At 41.2% G+C, this 23,710-nt stretch overlaps 1 protein-coding gene across 2 annotated transcripts in view; it reads right to left on the reverse strand.

Annotated features, from left to right (window-relative positions):
- ITSN2 (intersectin 2) overlaps positions 1-23,710 on the reverse strand; it is a 267,920-nt gene that overhangs the window by 14,607 nt on the left and 229,603 nt on the right. For both annotated transcript variants that reach the window (XM_089656116.1, XM_089656115.1), the window contains 7 exons: positions 10,232-10,353; positions 9,021-9,127; positions 7,003-7,186; positions 2,681-2,779; positions 2,422-2,589; positions 1,816-2,028; positions 301-422 (listed from right to left, as the gene is read on the reverse strand). In XM_089656116.1, coding sequence (XP_089512242.1) covers positions 301-422; positions 1,816-2,028; positions 2,422-2,589; positions 2,681-2,779; positions 7,003-7,186; positions 9,021-9,127; positions 10,232-10,353 — 1,015 coding nt within the window. The remainder of the gene's footprint in view (positions 1-300; positions 423-1,815; positions 2,029-2,421; positions 2,590-2,680; positions 2,780-7,002; positions 7,187-9,020; positions 9,128-10,231; positions 10,354-23,710) is intronic.

Consider the following 23,710-nt stretch of genomic DNA (forward strand, 5'->3'; position numbering starts at 1 on the left):
TGGATTATATAGCCACATGTGCAGTTTAGCCCAAAGTTCTCACCCTTCGGGGATTACAATTGTACAGGCCAGTACAGCACTTCTGAGAAGGAAGTGCTCAAGGACTTTACTGTGAACAACATAATGCGATCTATTTTCATTCTGGAGCAAAGAAAATGATTAGCATTCAGTGCTTTCAATGCTTGAATCTTTTTGTGCAGCACTGGAGCTCTCTGGAAATTGAAGCAATATGCCATGTTTTATGGACATAAGAGTGAAGATGATATACCAAAAGGCTGAGTGATTGCCTTCAGAACCTACCTTTCATTGATGTTGTCTGTTCGGAGGGTGTACACCCGGTCTATGTGTGATATGTGAAAGACAGGCTCATCACTGGATGGGTCACTTGGCAGTTTCACCAGAACTTCATTTAGGAAAATTGGCTTTATAGAACAAAGATAGAGAGATAATGGTAGTGTCAGTGACATTATAGAAAGTAGTATACCAATTGGACTCTACTTGGGCTGAACACAATTTTTGATCTTAGTGGGGTGTTCACAAGAAAAATACTTGGGGGTGCATTTATGAAGCAGAGGGAAGGCATGTCAAAGTCACATAACCAGCATTCCCCCAATCACAGAGCGATCTCTGCTGCATTAATTGGAGAGAACACTCTGTGGGGCAGCCGGCATTTTATGAATAGACTGTAAAATGGACGCATAGCCTAGCAGAGTAGATCTGCTTTCTGTATATATGGGCACTTAGTAACATTTTTCTGTGGATTCTGAAGAATCTGCTACACATTTTATTTGAAAAAAAAAATGTAATTAGGGCAACATGCAACTACACCAGTTAGAGATACATTTTAAGAGCTGAATTCTTATTGGGTCCTGAGAAACATCACTGACCTAAATTAAAAATTAAAGCGGTTGTAAAGGCTGAAGGAAAAAACTTTCAGTGTTCAGCTCCCCCCCCTTATACTCACCTGAGTCTAATCCAGTGATGTGCACAAGAGCACCAGCTCTCCTGGGTCTCTGCCTCCTCGTTGGCTGAGATGCAGCAGCGAGAGACATTGGCTCCCACTCTTGTCAATCACAGCCAGTAAGGAGGGAGTGGGTCCGGGGCTGGGCGACGCTCTGTTTTTTTTTTTTTAATAGACACACAGACGGCTCGGGAGCTAGCACGCACGAGTGCCCCCAGAACCATTTTAACTAGTTGGCGGTGTGATTTTTATATTGTCAGCACCTGTTAACTGATAAAGGCGAGTTTAAATTTCAAATTACAGGAGCATCACAAACTTGGAATGCAATTATTTTGTACAATTTGAGAAGGTGCCAATAATTTTGTCCAGTCCATTTTCCGAGTTTTGGGTGGAATGTGTCAGATTTGGCTTTTGTTTCTCCACTTTTTTGTGTCATCCCAATACAAAAGAAATAAACATGAGAATGCTTAAACATTTGTAATTGCAACAATTTTCTGGGCAAAGTGGTGCATTATCTGACAGAAATGAAGGGGTGCCAAATTTTTTTGGCCACGACTGTACTTAGATAACATTACACAGTAAAGGTGTTTCACTTGGAAGCATTCTCCCTAATTTAAGGGTACCATTGTGGGCCAAGCACACAACTTTTTAAACAGCTATAGAAGGACAGAATAATGATCATTCCAAACTTTACATAAAAAGAAAAACATCCAAAAAATTAGTGTAGTTTAGAAAATAGATTTGGACATGACCTATAAGCATCTACTCCTGCAGTCAGGCTTGGGGCACCTCTAATAGTTCACTTATGAAATGTTGACACATCATGGAATATGAGAACCTTCTCTCACACTTACCATCTTATACATCTTGTACTGGGCATTGCTTTTAGGGCTGAACAGCTTGTCTGATCCGGAGGACACAAACTGTTTGACCATGTAGGTAAGGAGGAGAAAGTCATTGAAAAGGAACCCATACAACTCCTTATTGCTCTTGGTCTTGTAAACTTTGCCGCTGTGCAAGATCTTCCGCGGCCCCAAGCAGTTGGTCAGTGAGTTGAAAATGATCTGCTAAAAACCGGACAGAAGGCACACTGTGATTGGACAGGAAAGGAAGGAATACAAATTGTAATTACTTTTGCAGACAGACATATTTAATAAGGACTTGCCATTCTGTTGATATTGGTCAGCCATTTTAAAGTGGGACTCCAGCCACAAAGAACATTAAGTGTTAAAGCCTCTGCTCTGTTCTGTGCAATTTCTCCATTGGCACCAAGCAGGAGAGAAATTATCCTAATGGGGTCACAGACCGCAATCAAAACCAGAGAGAGGTTTTTAACCTTACCTCACCTTATCCTGGCCTTAAAAAAAAGACAAAGGTTTTGGCTGGAGCTCCACTTTAATTTAGCATAGCTAATCCTAGACATTATGGAAAGCGATGGTTTGTGATAAGCTTGTGCTCACCTCAGTTAGTCCTTCACACTGAACATGGGTCTGTATCCACTCCAACTTGTCCGAGTTCTCCTTCTCTCTTACCCCCTCATTGACCTGAGAACACAACTCCTCCGCTCGCTCCAGGGCAAACTTGAGATTGGCATGATCTGGGTGAGACTCTTGAGTGTTCTCCAAGATCTGCCAGAAACACAGAAATCACCACTGTTGTGAGATGGCCTAAAACATCTAGGAACAAGACCTAGGCAAAAGGAACCAGAAAACTACTCACATTCTTAATTATAAGTGGATATCGAGTTATCCTCTGCATAGGTTTCAGCAGGAAGCTGGATAGAGGCATCCCCTTACAGCGAGGGTCTGTGGCTAGTCTCTGTAGAGCAGGAAAAGAAATGTATCAGACAAAACACATACAGGGAAAGTATCATTGTTTTTCATTTAGAGCTAAATTCCATAGTAGCTGAAATATATGTATGGGGACTGCTTTACTTTACAATTCTGCTCAGCCAATTTTGTGATCCAGTCACCCCTACTAAGCAGTACAGATAGTAATTCCACCATCACTGCAGCAAGAACGCACTACTTAGCCTAGCTGACTATGAAGCAGCACACTTGTAAAGTCATCCTTCTGCTCACTTTACTCTCACCTCCTGTCAGCATGTTTACTGTCAGCACATGTGCATGCAGCAGAACATGATTTGTTCTTAGTGCTGCCCCACCTTCTCCCTGTCTTGAGTGCTAATGTACATTATAGTAGGAGTATTATAGGAGGCAAAGACAGATTCAGGTTCTTACACTGACTGCAGGAAAAGAAACCATTTATAAATTATTATTTTTATAATACAGGATTTATATAGCACCAACAGTTTGCTCAGCGCTTTACAATATAAAGGGAGACAATACAGCAGCAATACAGTTCAATACAAGAGGGTTAGGAAGGCCCTGCTCCTTGGAGCTTACAATCTAAGAGGGAGGGGCTGGTGGTACAAAAGGTAATAACTGTGGGGGATGGACTGGTAGGAGGAATACAAGATTCCATTATTAGCTGAGGGCAGGATAGGCTTCCCTGAAGAGATAGGTTTTCAGAGATCGCCTAAAAGTGAGCAGAGTAGGCGATAATCTGATAAATTGGGGTAGAGAGTTCCAGAGGATGGGGGAAACATAACCTTAAAAATATTACATAATTGTTGGTAAAATATCAGCATGGGGCTAGCTAAAGCCTACAGCAGTCTTTGGTGTCACATGCTACATCTATGATATACAGGTGAAACTTGAAAAATTAGAATATCGTGCAAAAGTTCATTTATTTCAATAATGCAACTTAAAAGGTGAAACTAATATATGAGATACACTCATTACAAGGAAACCAAGATAGTTCAAGCCGTGATTTGTCATAATTGTGATGATTATGGTTTACAGCTCATGAAAAACCCAAATCCACAATCTCAGAAAATTTGAACATTACATGAAATCAATAAAACAAGGATTGTACATAGAACAATATCGGACCTCTGAAAAGTATAAGCATGCATATGTACTCAGTACTTGGTTTGGGCCCATTTTGCAGCAGTTACTGCCTCAATGCGGCGTGGCATGGAAGCTATCAGCCTGTGGCACTGCTGAGGTGTTATGGAAGACCAGGATGCTTCAATAGCGGCCTTCAGCCCTTCTGCATTGTTTGGTTTCATGTCTCTCCTCTTTCTCTTGGCAATGCCCCATAGATCCTCTATGGGGTTCAGGTCAGGCAAGTTTGCTTGCCAATCAAGCACACTAATCCCACGGTCATTGAACCAGGTTTTGGTGCTTTTGGCAGTGTGGGCAGGTGCCAAGTCTTGCTGGAAAATGAAGTCAGCATCCCCATAAAGCTCGTCTGCGGAAGGAAGCATGAAGTGCTCCAAAATCTCCTGGTAGACGGCTGCGTTGACCCTGGACTTAATGAAGCACAGTGGACCAACACCAGCAGATGACATGGCTCCCCAAATCACCACAGACTGTGGAAACTTCACACTGGACTTGAAGCATCTTGCAGTGTGTGCCTCTCCATTCTTCCTCCATACTCTGGGTCCTTGGTTTCCAAATGAGATGCAAAAGTTGCTCTCATCAGAAAAGAGGACTCTGGACCACTGAGCAACAGACCAGGTCTGTTTTTCTTTAGCCCAGGTAAGATGCTTCCAGGAGATTTTGGAGCACTTCATGCTTCCTTCCGCAGACGAGCTTTATGGGGATGCTGACTTCATTTTCCAGCAGGACTTGGCACCTGCCCACACTGCCAAAAGCACCAAAACCTGGTTCAATGACCGTGGGATTACTGTGCTTGATTGGCCAGAGACATGAGACCGAACAATGCAGAAGAGCTGAAGGCCGCTATTAAAACATCCTGATCTTCCATAACACCTCAGCAGTGCCACAGGCTGATAGTTTCCATGCCACGCCGCATTGAGGCAGTAATTGCTGCAAAAGGGGCCCAAACCAAGTACTGAGAACATATACTGTACATGCTTATACTTTTCAGAGGTCCGATATTGTTCTATGTACAATCCTTGTTTTATTGATTGCATGTAATATTCTACTTTTCTGAGATTGTGGATTTGGGGTTTTCATGAGCTGTAAACCATAATCATCACAATTATGACAAATCACGGCTTGAACTATCTTGCTTTGCATGTAATGAGTCTATCTCATATATTCGTTTCACCTTTTAAGTTGCATTACTGAAATAAATGAACTTTTGCACGATATTCAAATTTTTCGAGTTTCACCTGTATACAAGTATTACAAGAACAAGCACATATGGCAAGGTGAACTCTTTGAGCTTTAACACACGTGTGTGTATGTATGTGTGTGTGTATATATATATATATATATATATATATATATATATATATATATATATATATATATATATATACATACACATACATATACATACAGTCAGGTCCATAAATATTGGGACGTTGACACATTTCTAACATTTTTGGCTCTATACACCACCACAATGGATTTGAAATGAACCAAACAAGATGTGCTTTAACTGCAGACTGTCAGCTTTAATTTGAGGGTATTTACATCCAAATCAGGTGAACGTTGTAGGAATTACAACAGTTTACATATGTGCCTCCCACTTGTTAAGGGACCAAAAGTAATGGGACAATTGGCTTCTCAGCTGTTCCATGGCCAGGTGTGTGTTATTCCCTCATTATCCCAATTACAATGAGCAGATAAAAGGTCCAGAGTTCATTTCAAGTGTGCTATTTGCATTTGAAATCTGTTGCTGTCAACTCTCAAGATGAGATCCAAAGAGCTGTCACTATCAGTGAAGCAAGCCATCATTAGGCTGAAAAAACAAAACAAACCCATCAGAGAGATAGCAAAAACATTAGGCGTGGCCAAAACAACTGTTTGGAACATTCTTAAAAAGAAGGAACGCACTGGTGAACTCAGCAACACCACAAGACCCGGAAGACCACGGAAAACAACTGTGGTGGATGACCGAAGAATTCTTTCCCTGGTGAAGAAAACACCCTTCACAACAGTTTGCCAGATCGAGAACACTCTCCAGGAGGTAGGTGTATGTGTGTCAAAGTCAACAATCAAGAGAAGACTTCACCAGAGTGAATACAGAGGGTTCACCACAAGATGTAAACCATTGGTGAGCCTCAAAAACAGGAAGGCCAGATTAGAGTTTGCCCAACGACATCTAAAAAAGCCTTCACAGTTCTGGAACAACATCCTATGGACAGATGAGACCAAGATCAACTTGTACCAGAGTGATGGGAAGAGAAGAGTATGGAGAAGGAAAGGAACTGCTCATGATCCTAAGCATACCACCTCATCAGTGAAGCATGGTGGTGGTACTGTCATGGCGTGGGCATGCATGGCTGCCAATGGAACTGGTTCTCTTGTATTTATTGATGATGTGACTGCTGACAAAAGCAGCAGGATGAATTCTGAAGTGTTTCGGGCAATATTATCTGCTCATATTCAGCCAAATGCTTCACAACTCATTGGACGCTTCACAGTGCAGATGGACAATGACCCAAAGCATACTGCAAAAGCAACCAAAGAGTTTTTTAAGGGAAAGAAAGGGAATGTTATGCACTGGCCAAGTCAATCACCTGACCTGAACCCGACTGAGCATGCATTTCACTTGCTGAAGACAAAACTGAAGGGAAAATGCCCCAAGAACAAGCAGGAACTGAAGACAGTTGCAGTAGAGGCCTGGCAGAGCATCACCAGGGATGAAACCCAGCGTCTGGTGATGTCTATGCGTTCCAGACTTCAGGCTGTAATTGACTGCAAAGGATTTGCAACCAAGTATTAAAAAGTGAAAGTTTGATTTATGATTAATATTCTGTCCCATTACTTTTTGTCCCTTAACAAGTGAGAGGCACATATGCAAACTGTTGTAATTCCTACACCGTTCACCTGATTTGGATGTAAATACCCTCAAATTAAAGCTGACAGTCTGCAGTTAAAGCACATCTTGTTCGTTTCATTTCAAATCCATTGTGGTGGTGTATAGAGCCAAAAATGTTAGAATTGTGTCGATGTCCCAATATTTATGGACCTGACTGTATATATATTGTATGGACTTACCTTTAGAAAATCTTTAAATTCTGCTTCTTCATCAGTTTTGAATTGCAGGAGAGATGCTCCATTCAGCTGACAGCTGCAGAATCGGATATAGGCCTGCATGTGTGACAACTCTGTTGCCAGAATGTCCCCGATCATCTGGACTGGCATTTTTTCACCGCCAGTTTTCTTACGCACCCGCAGTGCCCTGTACACAAAATAGGGTAAACAGGTTTGAAAAATTAGGGCATTTTATTAAGATTGGAGCAGCAACCAATGGTAACCAGTCAGCTTCTAGCTTTCATTTTCACAGCGTTGTGCCTCTATCACACCGGTGACTGGTGCGGAGGGGAGGTGTGGTTAAGCTGCTGTTTTTCCACTCGTCTGCCCACTTAAAAGCTAAACAACAGCCAACGGAGGCTGCAAACATATGACTTACTGAGTTGACAGGCAACGCCATTCAAGTCAATGGGCAGTGCCGCAACTGTTAGCCAAACTCTTGGCTCAGGGTTGTAGTGCATTAGCCCTATTATAGTCCAGTGCTCGGCAAAAAAGAAAAATGCATTTAGAAAGAGGCAGGAAGGACTCCTGAAAGACTTACAGCATCTGCTGAGTGGCACTCTGAAAAGTGTATTGGCGAGAGTGAACCTAGCCTGCTGAAGATAGAAGCTGGTTGGTTACTATGCACAGCTTTTCCTTCAGTTTTAGCAAATACCCCCCCTCCCTCCCCCTCCACCCCCACTGTGTTAAAGTGTATGTGCAGCCAAAACTTTTTTCTTAGTTTTGTACCCAGTAAGTAGGGAAAGGTTATACGCCCTGTCATGTTTTCCTGTTGTCTGGAGCGGTGTTAGATTTGTCATAATTTCATAAATAAAATGCTTTTCTTTAGTAGAGTAGCAGAAGGCTTCCCCAAGTGGACACGGAGAACAACTGCAAACAAATTGTCAGGATTTAAAGGAAAGCCAACTTTAAGGCTCTGCGTTCACATCTAGGCACTTTGAATCGCAAACAGAACTTCTGTGATTCTGCGTGTGATCCCAAAATGCTCTGCAAAACTGACAAATTGTACCACATTTGTTCAGATGCCATTCATTTTAAATGGCACCTAAATGTGGAATTCTGCTGTGATAAATCGTGCTGCAATCGCGGCAAACTGCATCGCGCAAAGCTTGTTGCTGTAAAAGGAGCAGGAGCTTCTTTTGGGCGACAAGCTTTGTGCAATGTGGTTTGCTGGGATGGATCGCTCAACAATCGTGGCAGAATAGCACCTGCGTTTAGGTGCCATTGAATATGAATGGCATTTTTACAAGTGTGGTGTGATTTGTCAGTTTTGAAGAATGTTTTGGGATCGTGGGCAGAATTGTGGCAAAATGCCTAGATGTGGAACAGAGCCTAAAAGAACTTAGGGCAGCACATTGGCTAAATGGTTAGCACTTCCGCCTGGCAGTACTAGGGTCGTAGGTTCAAATCCCAACCACAGCATCACATGCCTGGAGTTTGCATGTTCTCCCTGTGCCTGCGTGGGTTTCCTCCAGGTACTTCAGTTCCCTCCCACACTCCAAAGACATGCTGGCAGGTTAATTGGATCCTGTCTAAATTGGCCCTAGTATGTGTATGTATAAATCTGAATTAGGCACTTTAGATAGTACAATCCTTGATGGTTAGGGACTGATTTAAATGTACAATATATATGTAAAGAGCTGCATAAATTGACAGCGCTTTATAAGTACCTGAAATAAATAAATAACTTATCCCACTGCAATTGAGTATGTGTGTGCAGGAATGTTTTATGTTACCACATCTATATTTGCATACGTATGCTAAATGTATTGTTCTGTGAACTACCCTGCCCATGTGCACTTCACTTACGCTACTATTTGCTAATATTAGCCAGTAAATACATAAGCACTTTGATGTCATGCCAATGGTTAAGCAATACAACACTATACCCTGTCAATCTCAATATGTCTTTCCAGCTGTATATTCTCGGTGTGGAGTATGCATGATATAATATAACTTCTGTTAGTGTTAATAACACTCACTTCAGTAGTTTTGTGTTGGACATAATTAACTCCTTCCAGTTAACGAATATTAAACCCATTTCAGATTCGTTTAGATGGCCTGACTCCCCCATTGGTTTCTGGAACACCTGAAATTCAAAAACAACAGTGAACAAACTTTAGGTCTGGTCACAGTGATTTCATATATACAAAAGGAAACCTCCCACACAGATATCTATGTATTCCCTGAAACCTGCCTCAGTGTCAGCATTCCTATAGATTAATAGTTACTAATTGTGATTTATTGTAAATAATAATTAATGACAACACAAAGGTGTCCTTGGTTTCTTTATAAAGACCCAGGTGTTGCAGGTCCTCTCTCCCAGCTGAGTACATGACAGGTATGCAATAGTAAGGTTCTTTCACTAACTACAAAAATTCAACATGCAAAAAAGGTAAAGAAAAAAAAAAGTATTGTTACATTTTTAGTAATACTTCTCTTAGTAACTAACTGAAATACTAATAAAAACAAGTTTTCTGTATATGAAGTTACTTCACTTATGCATGAAAAATATATATATATTTTTAAATGTTTAGTTAGCCACTTTGACGATGCATCCAAGTCTTTACTGAATTTTGTAATTACTGACTTGGCCCTCCCATTGTGCCATGCTACTTTTAAACTGACCAAATGGCTGCCATATTATTCCTCCCCCATTTCTCAGTTCTTTCTGAAAATACATTACAATACATATGCTTATAAGCCATGTACCAGTACTGCAACAATTGTTGGGCTTCATCTTGAAGCCTCATTCACACAGATGCTTAGCAGCTCCTTTTTATTTATGCATGGCTGTGTATATCTATTCACTTGTATTAGCCGCTGTACGCAGGATTACGAGAGCCAGAAAGTGCCTGGAATTTTTATGTATCAGCACACAGTAGCTGCTAAGGGTTTGTGTACAGGAGTCTTTCATAGGATTTCTTGGCTCGCCATTCTGATCTTGGGTCAGTGTTACCCACAAGTGGCACCCACTAGAGAAATGGTCACCTCATAGTTGGTTTAGGTTCTTTTATATTGCTATGAACACTGGGAAACAACACAGGGTATATATATAAGCGTCATAGTGGCAGGGATGGGCAAGATTATAAAGGAGTTGGGAGATAATGATAGGAATTGCTGGGTGGTATTTCATTGCTCATTTGGGGGTGGATCTCCTGGGTAGGGTTGTCTGTTGGAGCTCAGAACTCACCTCAATCACAAGCTGGAGGTCATCCATGTACTTCTCTTCAGTTTGGATGAGCTCATGGATGTAACCTTGTCTCTTCCTCTCCATGGGTTGCATGGTGTCCAACAACTGGAGGTCAGCGCACCCTACAAAACAAAGATACAACCCTCAGTATAATACATCATCTTGGGGAATCACTTTGTAGCCTATGTACAAAAATTAGAGTAATGTTCTAGCTACACATCTGAGCTTTACTGAAAACCCCTGGTGACGGATATCAGTAAAACAGCATCCATTATTGGGTTCTATTAGGTGGCTTTGATTTTTTTGTACAGTACAGGCTGCTCATTTTGGCCAAAACCTTACCACCCACCCCTTTGGCCAGTGAAGGTACTCTTGTTCGCTGCTATAGCTCTCTCAATAGAAGGTGATGGTTGGAGAGTGGGCAAAGCTTAGCTCTGAAGGCAAGGAAGTCAAGTGCTGAGCACAGTGAAACCAGGTTCAGAGGGGGCACCCAGAAGAAGCTTTTCTGGTCAATGAAAGTCATAACAAGCATTTTATGACATCTAATTTGAAGTGGTTCTAAAGCCTAAACATTTTTTACCTTAACGCATTCCTTGCATTAAGGTAAAAAATGTTTAGGCATCGGTTTTGGCTCATCACCCCCTTATATACTTACCTGAGCGCTCATTCGATCCAGGGATGTGAACGTTTGCAGCTTTTCCTTGCTCCCATTTCCGTGTCTCACTACCTCTGCTGAGGCACCAGGAACCATTGGTTCTCGCTGCTGTAAATCAAAGCTATTGACACTCAAGAGCTGCTTCCCATGGGAGCACTGGACAGAGAGGAGTCGTCGGGGGACTCAAGAAAGGGAGGTTCAGAGCCACTTTGTGCAATTCTATTGCACAGAGATGTTTGTAATTTAAAAAAAAAATATATATATATATAATTTACAATCACTTTAAGCTGGATATAGATGGACTAAAATTTGGATGGTTCAGCAGGGACCATCTAAATTTTGATACGTTTGGTTGCTCCCGCTCGACAGAAGTCGATCTAATGATTGACTTCTGTTGAACCGGGTTGTAAAAAAATGTTTCTTGATTAGTGGCTGCAGAAGCTGATCAGTGCATCCCAACAGTAATGGGTCCCTGCTGCCAGAATACGTCTTAGTGGGGAGAATGCCTCTATCCATTTCAATTGTGTGGATGAAGGAATCTGTTTCTTTCATCCCGCTAGCTGAATGAAAAAAAAAAAAAAATCAATGTCTAGGCAGCCTTAGGATGCAATTTTACTTTAAAAAAAAAAAAAAAATGAAATGGAAAACAATTAACTTCAACTAGGTTGCACGTTATTTGTAATGCTGTATACACTATGTACAGAAAAACCGATAATAGGCATCTCTGTGGGATCAGGATGATGAATATGTCATAATATGGAATACTTCTATATAGCACATTATCAGCACACACCTGCTCCGAGATATAACATATACATGAATCATCGGGTTTACATAATGTCAGGATGTCGGTTGCTCCTCACAGCACACAACAGTGCAATTAGTAGGGATTTTACAGCCATGAATGTGTCCTGACTGGCTGGGAGCAAAGCCACAACTGACAGGCAGGAATGCTCATTAGTGGCTGCCTGCCCATTAATGACTTATTTTTAGATTGAAAGGGGTCAATTAATCTGTCACTGTCTCCAGACGTAGAGCAGAAACTAGCAAACAAGCAGTATTTTTTTTTTTTTAAATCAAGATAAAAATATTTAAAGGTGGAATAGCTAGAGGTTGAAAGCCACAATAGTATAGATTATACTGGGCTAGGTAAATTGTTAAAGGGTAAGTATAGCCAAAGCTATTTTGCCTGTACTTCTCCTGGGGACCACAGGAGTGCAGTTCATTCTGCACTACTGTGACCCTTTTTCAGCCGAAAGCGGGCTGGTGTCACTCAGCTGGTTCAGTCTCTGAAAAGACCCTGACTTTAAAGTCGGGATCCACCCAGATGCCTGAACTAGCAGCTGACTCAGCCTCTCAGCAAGCCATTAACCTCCTTGGCGGTATGATTATTTCCGATTTTTGGTGCTGAAAGCGGTACCATTTTTTTGCATGGAAATATGTAGTTTTTTATTGTAGGCTGTAATTTTTAGGAATAACTCACTGAAATCTGTCCGAACAAGAGTCTATTAAACATCCCGGGTATGATAAAACTTGAAACACGAAATCATAAATTATAATTTAATAATCATAAAAAATAATAAAATAATAATAATAAATTTAATTCAATAATATAATCAAACCAAAAACACTGAAATTTGAAATACAGAGGCAAATTCGCACATCGCTGAGCAAAGTCACAAAATCGTTTTCAGTGTCTGATGACGAATTTCCCCACGAATCATTATCACTCAATTCTGCAAGTGGTTCTAATTTACTATCGCTGTTCTCTAGCCGGTCTAAAACCGCTTTTGACATAAAGGGACGCTTTTTGGACGCCAGTTTCCAGGCAGAAAGAACAGTCAAAATGCAGGCAGGGCACAGGACAAAGCAGTAGGGACAAAATATATGTGAAATGCATTGAAACAGCAATGTTTTACTATATAATAATTTTTAAAAAAATGACATTTTTTAAAAATTTCAAATTTGCCGAGGGCCCGTACGTCCCGACGTCACAGGGACCGGAACACGGAAGCCGGATGCCGGCATCGGCCGGAGGAGATGGCCGGGGACGCTGCAGGGGACACATCGCGGGAGCGAAGGACAAGGTAAGCGCTGCAGGGACTCCCTGAGCAACGCCGCATGGTAAGCCGGAGTGTAGCTCAGGGTTACCGCTCTTGGTACTGAAATTTTACCCCGAGCTACACTCTGGAATACCGCCAGGGAGGTTAAGAGCCTGAGCCAGCAGCTCCTGCCTCCTCCTCAGCCGGAGCTTCAGTGAGCGCTGGAGAGGCAGGGCAGAGAGCCGGTGACTGACAGTCACCAGCTCCCTGCTCACTGAAGACCTGAGAACTGAGCAGACAGCGGTCTTTGATCGCTCAGTTCTCAGACTTAGAGCCGAAAGGGGACCAATGCTGCATCCACCTAGGTGAGTATAGTTTATTTTTTTTTTAAAAATCCACACTTCTCTTTTAAGTAAATAAAGACTTAAAGTATATCAGAAGCAATTATTTTACATAAAGTAAGGTAAGGTTAAAACCCCTGCCATTTTTTTTTTATCATGACTCCAATTCCAGAGATTTACTTTTTCTTCCTGTCCTGTGTGTCAGCACAGGTCTGATCATTGGAGGAGAGCAGGCTGAGTTCCCAGCACAGCTAGAGAACTGACCATGCTGTGCTCTCCTGCCTAGTGTGGTCATTTTTTTAATAGGAAAGCAAAGGGACTGGCAGGAACACCAAGGATTTTACACAAAGAAAACAATGCAAAGAGAACAGCAGGATATTTTTTATACAAGTACATGGTACAGCAGGCACATATTAGGAATATGAAATGTTGGGTTTACAGGTGATAAAACTTCAAATTCTATTGTAGATTGCTTTTCAAGGGGCACTCGGAGTAAATGAGCTCTTAGCCAACTGTCACTAGAACAAGTGTGAGCGTGGTAAATTTCCCCTCTAAACACATTATAGTGACAACCAAAAACTTTGTAATTATCATCGTTTTCACTTCCAGTGACTGTGGTCGGCAGCATACAGAGAGAGTAAATCTCCCCCATGAGGACACAGACAGCAATATACACCAGACAGGGGTTCAAAATTAATACTTTATCCAAAAATAAATAAGTAACCTATTTTTTACTTTAATGAGAACTGATATATTAAACACAGCCAAGACCTATTAGTTATTGCTATCCATAGTGTTGGCACTGATCCTGCTCTGGACTGGTGAGCCAAGCCTAAACCTCCTCCTCTCCTCCACCCTGGAAACTATAGTAATAAACATGTTCAGTCACATTAATTACTGGTCTATGAGGGATCATATACAGTACAAATACAGCTCACACCTCTCTTCTTAAAAAGGATAATGTTTTAGGTCAATTTTTTTGCAAAGTTTATAAATGATTAAGGCTCCATGCACAAAGCTAAAAAAAAAAAAAAAACTTTAGAAAAAAAACACAAAAACATGAATAATAGCGGTTTTGTACCAACTTGTAGTAGTGTTTTGGAGTGTTAGCATTTTATTAGCTTTTTTATAGTACACGAAGGAAAATAAACACTCAAAAAAATCTCATGGGGGCATTTTAGTAGCGTTTAGAAGCTTTCAGCGGTTTTTCTGCCAGGAAAACACTTCCAAAAAACTCTCCAAAAACAATTTTATTTCTGCTTCTGCTTGAAAAATGCTTCTAACAAATTAGGATAACACTATTAGCTTCTAGGAGCTTAAAAAAACACTTGTATGCATGGAGCCTAAAACAATATTAAACCCAAAATTAATAATGTATTATATTGCAGCTTATCAATTCTTAGATGCAATGGCCGCATTATTATTATTATTATTATTTTTTTTTGGCTTTTTTCCTATATTTTCACCTGGTGATCCAACCAGTAAATCCTTTATTTTTTTTTTAGTTTCCTTTAACAGACCAAGCTGTTGAGACAAACCATGTACCACTGTCAGGATTACTTACAATGGTCAGCTTTTATTTATGTAAAAGCTTTATGCCAAAAGGAAAAAATATGTTTGCAGGCACCATATATAAAGGACTGGGTTTATTACCACTTTAAATTGATTGTTAACATCTTTAGTTTTCTCTCTCTCTCTCTCTCTCTCTCTCTCTCTCTATATATATATATATATATATATATATATATATATATTCTAAAATATTTTCTGTACAAATAAAAACTTTAAAGGCGGAGTGCACCTATTACACAGAACTGGCAAAGCATCATAAGGTTTTCTAAAAAAAAAAAAAAAAAAAAAAAAAAAAAAAGTACAGCAAATGCTGCTTGCTTTCAGACTGTCACTCTCTTACATCTCAGCACATTGAGCAATTTGTGCTTGAGCTACTGAGCTCATTTACGAATAAGGTATACTGCCCATTTTTTATTCAATATGTTTTTATCTGGTTTGCCAATGCAAACAGAGCATTTACATAAATAGAAAATAAATATCTGTGTAAATATCATTCACATTTACTTCATATAGCTAGGTTGTATAACAAAAAGAAGAGGGGATGAGGCAAAGGAAAAGGAGGGGGAAGAAAGCACAAGGAAGGGAGGAAAGGAGTTCAGGAGAGATGGACACTTTACTACGTTCATATTTTTTCCCACATGCCCCACCACCTCAGTGCTTCATAAAATCAAAGAGTCAGAGCTAAAAGGTGGAAGGCATATAAGATACAAAATACAATCCATGGTTCCTATATTTTATGATCTTTGGCTACCCTGTCATTTTATCTAGCAGTTAGTTTTCAAATACTATAACTTGTAAAACCTGGCACTTAACCTCTGCAAAGGAGATAGACTGGGTTTTCCTTGCCCTGGCTACTACCTGTTTTGCAGCTGTAAGGTGAGGCGTAACTAATTTAAATTGAGTGTTGATGCATTCTACAGGTTGTCTGTTTAGGAGGGCATTGTAGGGGTCTTTACAAAAACATTTGCATGTGATCATATAAAGCATTTTATAGCACCTAATCCAAAATGTTTTCACTTTTGGGCAGTCCCGTCAAATGGGCTGAAAAGAACCATTCTTTTGACATCCCCCAGAGCACTTGAAGGAATAGGTTGGGATTGTATGAGAAGTTCTCAAGGAGACCAGGTACCATCAAAGGAGGAGCTCTTAGTTCGCCTCCACAGCCAATACTTGTGCAGAACATTTAGCTGTATTGGTCCACATCCAAGTCCAGGCTTCTTCTGATATATGGCCTTCCAAATCACAGAGAATATACCAAGCTAATAAAGCCCGGCAAACTGGCTTGTTCAAGAAGGCTCCCTCAAGGGAAGAGGGCAGAGGTATGTATCATCACCAGTATGTAGTTGTGAAAAGTGTTTAATTTGGAAAACATCTCTAGGGCCAAATACATATTTGTCCTTTAGGGTTTTGAATGGCAAAATACCTGAATCAGTCACAAAATGGGTGATGAAGTGTAAGCCATGACAGAACCAAGTGTTGAAAGCTTTGTGGGTGGCAAAGCTTGGTGGAAATATAGGATTGCCCAATATGGAAAGCGGGGGGCGTATGTGGTGAGATAGGTTTATAGCTAAATTTTGGGCTGTACCATAACCTCAAGGAGTGCTTAGTTATAGGGCATGACAAAGGACCCTTTTCTTTCTGAGTCAACCACAAAAAGTTGGTTATAGAGAGAGGGTCACAGGGACATGCTTCCAGAAAGGCCCACAAAGGGACAAATTTAGGTGATTGCCACCAAGTCAGGCTGCTAGCTACAGCTGTATGCGAGTGACTGACTCCCGGGTTCATAAATACAATCCTTGGCGGTGTACAGCCCTCTGCAGCCGTGTGAATGAGGATTTAGTCTTCTATGGTAGAAACAAGCTAAATATAGTTATCAGGTATTTACGATCAGGTTTGCTGGGAGATATGTCTGGATTATCATTTCACATATAATGCTTTAGAAGTTATTCTGATTATCATTCAAAGGCCATACCTATAATTCCTGGTAGTATTTCCTGAATGATGATATCACTCCACTGAGTACACGTGCCAAGATGTACTGTCCAGAGTCTGCAGAGTGCCATACACATGGGGTGTGTTTACAGAAGGAAAGGAGAAGTACTGCTTGAATCGACTAGATTCTTGATGTCCTACGTTGTGACTGGCCCTACCTTGCAGTAGCTGGTACATTAGGCTTTGTGTCACAACATCCAAATTTCAAAATACTATTACAAAATAGTAAATAGCATATGTAGTATGAGCTATTTCTTATTAGCATTCTGATTCTCTAGGGCTGGCAGTTGTCATTTCAGACCTGGTTATTTATAATGCAGCCTATTTAAATTGAGAAAGGTAGTGACTCTTGTTTGGTATCTTCGTGTGCACCACCCTGAACATGGACCAGAGATAGAAAAGGTGAAATTTGCCTGAGATCAGAAAAAAAATTACAGACTAGTATGTGAAACGTAAAGGTATAAAGCCCATCTCCAAGCAGCTTGATGTGCCTGTGGCTATAGTTGTGATTATCAACCACTTGCCCTCCAGACAATTTACGCCCCCCCCCCCCCTTCCTGACGAGGCCAGTTTTTGTGATATGGCGCTGCGTTATTTTAACCAACAATTGTGCGCTCATGCAACGCTGTACATAAATAAAATTTATGTTCTTTTTTCCCCACAAATAGAGCTTTCTTTTGGTGGTATTTGCAAGTTATTTTTTTGTTGAGCTATAAACAAAAAAAGACCGACAATTAAAAAAAAAAAAAAAAAAAAAAAGACAAACAAAACAATATTTTTGATTGTTTGCTATAAAGCATATCCAGTAAAAAAATTTTGAAAATCAAATTTCTTCATAAATTTAGACGTCTTTGCTAACAAAAAAAAAAAAATCCCAATACATGTAAATTAATTGGTTTATGGGAAAGTTATAGCGTCTACAAATGGCGGTATATACAGGAATTTTGTTGTTATTTTTTTATACTAGTAACAGCGGCGATCAGCGACTTATAGCAGGACTGAGGTGGGCATTCTGACACTGGGTGGGAATTAACTGCCACTGACATCCCAATAACACTAATACAGTGATCAGTGCTAATAAAAAGCACTGACACCGTACTAATGACACTGGGCAGAAAGGGGTTAACATCTGGGGCAATCAAAGGGTTAACTGTGTGCTTTTCTACACAATGTGATGTGTGTGTTTTACTAGGGAGACATGCTGCTGTGTATTTCTTTGCTGCGCAGAGAAATACACAGCAGCATGATCTTGCTGGTAGAAGAGAGAATTGTATTTACACACAGGTCTCTCCCCTGTAAGTTTTACTCAGTGATTGCTGGGTGCCGGCGAGGAATCTCCGGCTGGGACCTCGTGATTGACAGCTGTAGCCACCAATGGCGCCATGGGTAGGGTGGCGCACCGGAACCTTACCCGGAAATACAAATCACATATATATATATACATGATTTTGCGCAGCCCTGACGCCCTATAGCAGTACTTCTACAATAGGGTGGTGGGCAAGCGGTTAAGTTTAAAGCATTATTAAACCCAAATGCAAACATTTATTTTATTGCAGCTTACCTATTCTTAGACATGATGACTGTATTAGTTTTCTTTTTTGACTTTCTTCTATTTCATTTAGAAATTCAGCCAGCTACTTTGCTCTTTTTCAGAAGTACCAGCTCCAGCACCATGTATCAGTTTACATGGATGAAACCATACATTTAGCTCTGCCAGGGGTGATTAATATGATCATCTATTATTTACTCATCTAAAACTTTTATCCCAAAAGCAAAACACTGTTTACTGCAACGGATTATAAAGTGTAAGCTAGAGTTTGGCTTCAATTTGCTATTTGTATCCAAATCTACTAATACATTTAACACTCCCCATCCCCAGGCTGACAATGCTGCTCTCCGATGTCCTGGCTCATTCCTCCAAAGTGTTGTCGCAGTAACATATGAGATGAGTTACTGGCCAGATCATCGGGTTAAAACAGAAGGAAAAAAGAAAACAAAACTGATGCAGCCACCATGTCTATTGATTGGTAAGCTGCAATATAGAACATTTTTGGTTTTGGGTTTAATAACACTTTAACGTCTATTTGAGTGTAGTCAACCTCCTTGGCCAAAGCTTCAAGAGAAAAATGGACCCCAGATTTAACAGAAGGGTAGAGCAAATTGTAGACAAAGAGCTAAGAAAAACATATAAAGAGATACAAGGTGAACTCCCGGGTCAAGGTACATCAGTGCCTGATTGCACTTTTTGAGCAACAGTGGGCTCAAAAGAAGAAGACCCAAAACGATTCCAATGTTGAAGGAACAACATAAAAAAGCAAGACTGGAATTTGCCAAAATGTATATTGACAAAACATGATGGTGAAGATTTACTAAAATTGGAGAGTGCAAAATCTGGTGCAGCTCTGCATAGAAACCAATCAGCTTGCAGGTTTTATTGTCAAAGCATAATTGAACAAGCTAGAACGGATTGGCTACCATGAACAGCTGCACCATTTTCCAGCTTTAGTAAGTCTCCACCAATGGTTATGGTAGAAAACTGGAACTTTTTGCAAGTCACATCAGCTCTACATTCACAGTCGAAAAATAAAGCTTTTAAAGAAGAGAATACAGTACCTATTTTGAAATATGGAGGAGAGTTGGTTATGACTCTTAGATTGTAAGCTCTAACGAGCAGGGCCCTCTGTTTCCTCTTGTGCCAAATTGTAGTGTAACTGTAATGTCTACCTTCGTTTTGTAAAGCGCTGTGCAAACTGTTGGCACTATATAAATCTTGTATAATAATAATAATAATGTTTCAGGGCTGCTATGCTGCATCTGGCATAGGTTCCCTTTAAATCCATGAGGCGCACAGTGAAATTTCAAGACCTCTAAGGAATTCTGGAGCCAAATGCACTTCCATAATCTGAAAGCTTTGTCTCAGTTGCAGGTCATGGGTCCACCAACAGGACAATGACCCAAAACACATGGCTAAAAGCATCCGAAAGAACAAAACACTGAACTATTCTGAAGTGACCTTCTACGAGCCCTGATCTGAATCCTATCAAGCATCTATGGAAAGAGATGAAACATGCAGTCTGGAGAAGGCACCCTTCAAACCCGAGGACAACTGGAGCTGTTTGTTCAAAAAGAGTGGGCCAAGCTATCTCCTGGCAAGTGCAGAATTCTCAATGAGAGCTACAGAAATCACTTGTTTGCAGTGACTGCCTCTAAAAGGTTCTGCAACAAAATATCAGGTTAAAGATCCTCTCATTTTAGTCTGTGCCATTTTCATTATTAATATTTAACATATTCTGTTGAATCAAAAAGTACAATTGGATGCCAATTCCATTTTTCAGCTTCAAATTCTTTCACAGAAATGGTGGGTTCTTCTTTAACACCACATTTATCCACAGCTGTATTTCAGCAGCAGCTAATAAAAGCTCTATACTTATAAAAAATGCTAAGTGCCTGGCTTCTAAGCAAATGCTTTAATACTTTCTGAAATTACTTTCTGGAACCAAGTTCCAGGCAAATTAGAATAAAGTATTGAAGCTAGCAAGGCTACCAACGTATTCACCAAAGGGTCAGCAATATTCTTCTAAATGTCTCAGTGCAGGTTCCCTGTAAGAGTATCCTTAGGGTCAGTTAACACTGTTCCCGTTTGCAACGATTTTGAAAGCCCATTCATTTGAATGGGCTACAAATAACACTGGAATGCGTAAAATGTGGAAACACTACTTTTTCAGAATGCACTGCACCAAACCACATGGTACTACGCAGGGGCGGGCTGACTGACCATTTGGAAACTCGGGCACTGCCTGAGGGCCTGGGGTCAGTAGGGGGCCCCATGAGATGCCCCTGGTACCTTTTTCATAGGCTTTTTTGCGTTTGGGCAAGGACACAGGGGCCCCATGATCCCCTATTTCCCGGGGGGCCCCATGAGTTGTCAGTCTGCCCCTGGTACTATGGTACCATGAGATTTACTGCAGGCATATGCGCTGTCTTTGCAATATGCATTTGGGGTGCTATTGACAATGCACCTGCACACTCTCGCAAGGGCACTGCAAGAAACGCGCACAGAATGGGCCTTTCCCACAGCGCATTTTGGTGTGAAAATGTCAGGGACACTAGTAATCTCTATAAAGTAATTTATAACTGTATGAAAAACAATCAAAGATAAAATAATTAGAGCTTATTAAGCAAATAAAATATTCTGAGTCACAAATTAAAACACATAGCATCAATATTTCACATGCTGCATCCATGCTAAGTAGCATGTATATTAATTACTGAGAAAGTGATCAATGGGGGATGGAAGACTGCGGAAATGCTTCCTCTTGCCTGCAGTAAACTGATGACATCATCTGACAGATCTTTAGAGATTCTACCTAGGCAAAGCTGAAAGCCTGCTTTAATAATTAAAGGATATTTTCAGTGAGACTGTGTGTTGTGATATGTTACAAAAATGTACCAAACTCCTTCGCATTTTGTTGCCAGGAAAAACTGAACTGCATTTCTTTCAGCTTTTTATGTTGGCTACAGAACCTCCTTCTACAGATACGAGGAATATCTCATTAAGGTTTACACCCTGTTCCAAATTATTATGCAAATTCTATTTAAGTGTCACAAAGATGAAATATTTTGTTTTTCAGGTTAACTCATGGATGGCATTGTGTGTCAGGGCTCTTTTGATCACTAAAAACAATCTCGGACACCTGTAATAATTAGATTGGCAGGTGAGCCCAATTTAAGGAAAAATTACTAAACAAGGGTGTTCCACATTATTAAACAGAGCACCATTTTCAAGCAATATGGGGAAGAAAAAGGATCTCTTTGCTGCTGAAAAGAGTGAAATAGTTCAATGCCTTGGATGAGGTATGAAAACATTAAATATTTCACAAAAACATAAGCGTGATAATCGCACTATTAAGAGATTTGCAGCTGATTCAGAGCACAGATGGGTTCGTGCAGATAAAGGCACATTGAGGAAGATTTCTGCCAGATCCATGCATCGGATCAAGAGAGCAGCTACTAAAATACCATTACATAGCAGCAAACAGATATTTGAAGCTGCTGGTGCCTCTGGAGTCCCACGGACATCAAGGTGTAGAGTCCTCCAGAGTCTTGCAACTGTGCATAAACCTTCTATTCGGCCACCACTAACCAATGCTCACAAGCAGAAACGGATGCATTGGGCAGACAAATACATGAAGACTAATTTTCAAACAGTCCTGTTCACTGATGAGTGCTGTGCAACCCTGGATGGTCCAGATGGATGGAATATTGGATGGTTGGTGGACGGCCACCCTGTTCCAACAAGGCTGGGACGTCAGCAAGGCAGTAGTGGAGTTATGTTTTGGGCCGGAATCATGGGAACAGAGCTGGTCGGCCGCCTTAGGGTCCCCAAAGGTGTAAAGATGACCTCTGCAAAGTATGTGGAGTTTATGACTGACCACTTTCTTCCCTGCTACAGAAGGAAGAACTATGCTTTCCGTAATAAAATCATCTTCATGCATGACAATGCACCATCTCATGCTGCGAAGAATACCTCTGCATCAATGGCTGCTATGGGGATAAAAGGAAAGAAAGTCATGGTGTGGCCTCCATCCTCCCCTGACCTCAATCCTATTGAGAACCTTTGGAGCATCCTCAAGCAAAAGATCTATGAGGGTGGGAGGCAGTTTACATCCAAACAGCAGCTCTGGGAGGCTATTCTGACATCTTGCAAACAATTCAAGCAGAAACTATCCAAAAACTCACAAGTTCAATGGATGCAAGACTTGTGAAGCTGCTATCAAATAAGGGGTCCTATGTTACAATGTAACGTGACCTGAATTATGCTGACTGTTATTTACATCAATTAGTTAGGTAAATGAGAAAAATATCATTTGCATAATAATTTGGACCAGGGTGTAAAAGGGATGAAACACATGCTTGGTGGCTGATTTGAAGTCTTGCAATATGCATTGATAAAACATAATACAAAGGATCATTGCACGGAGTACTAGTTTTGTGAAACAAGATTGGATTCTGTACTGAGAGAAGTGTTACTCCAAGCCGCACAATCTCCAAAACTGTGAATGAAGGTTGAGCAGTGCTCATTATCTGGGCAGCACAGGAGCAAGGGGCAGAGATTAGTACTGGGCCAGGTGGTCTGCACCGAGGATGGAGGCATGCCTTAACAGGACAACTTGCAGCAATGGGAAAAAAATCCCTTTAAGATTTATATCTAAATGCAAAACATTGACTTTGCATTCCCTTTATATTTAGGCCTGTTTCACATGGGCTTCGGCTTGTTATAAGATCAATGTGAACAGTAAGCTTTGACAAAGCGTTTGCAGAGCTTTCAGCAAGCTTTGTTGAAGCTTTTAAAGTACCATCTAGGCGCATGCGCGGCCGCCGGGATCGGATGTCCCGGCATTAGCTCCGCACATCTCCGGCACTGACAGCAGCCCATAAAAGGGCATAGTGCCGCTTCACCCCCGGGGCCCCCCCCTGCCTATCTCCGGATCTCGGGCACCTGTCAATATGCCCGGCAAGTCGGCGATTAAGAGCCGTGGAGGCTCCCAGCTGCGGCTCCCTGCGGGGACTGGGAGGACCAAGATGGCGGCCGGATCGGCGCCCGCGGCTCATGGGGTCTCCTCTGCCTCTCCTACAGCAGCACCTCTCCCTCGGAGAGAGAAGATGGGCTCCTCGTCCCACGCTGGGCCAGGGAGGACTACAGCAGCATCGCTAGGTGGGGTGAGTGACTTCCTGCAGCCCCCCCAGTCATCCTCCAGCCCTGTGCCACTAGAGTCCCAGGCTTCGGCATGTCCATTGAGCCGTGACTCCCCTGCATCCTCGCCCTTGAGCAGCGACATAGCTGCCATTTTTTCAAGCCAGCATAGCGGTCCAGATC

The sequence above is a fragment of the Staurois parvus genome, unplaced genomic scaffold (assembly GCF_062004578.1).
Source record: "Staurois parvus isolate SC_StPar_1 unplaced genomic scaffold, SC_StPar_1.0 ptg000886l, whole genome shotgun sequence".
NCBI lineage: Eukaryota > Metazoa > Chordata > Amphibia > Anura > Ranidae > Staurois > Staurois parvus.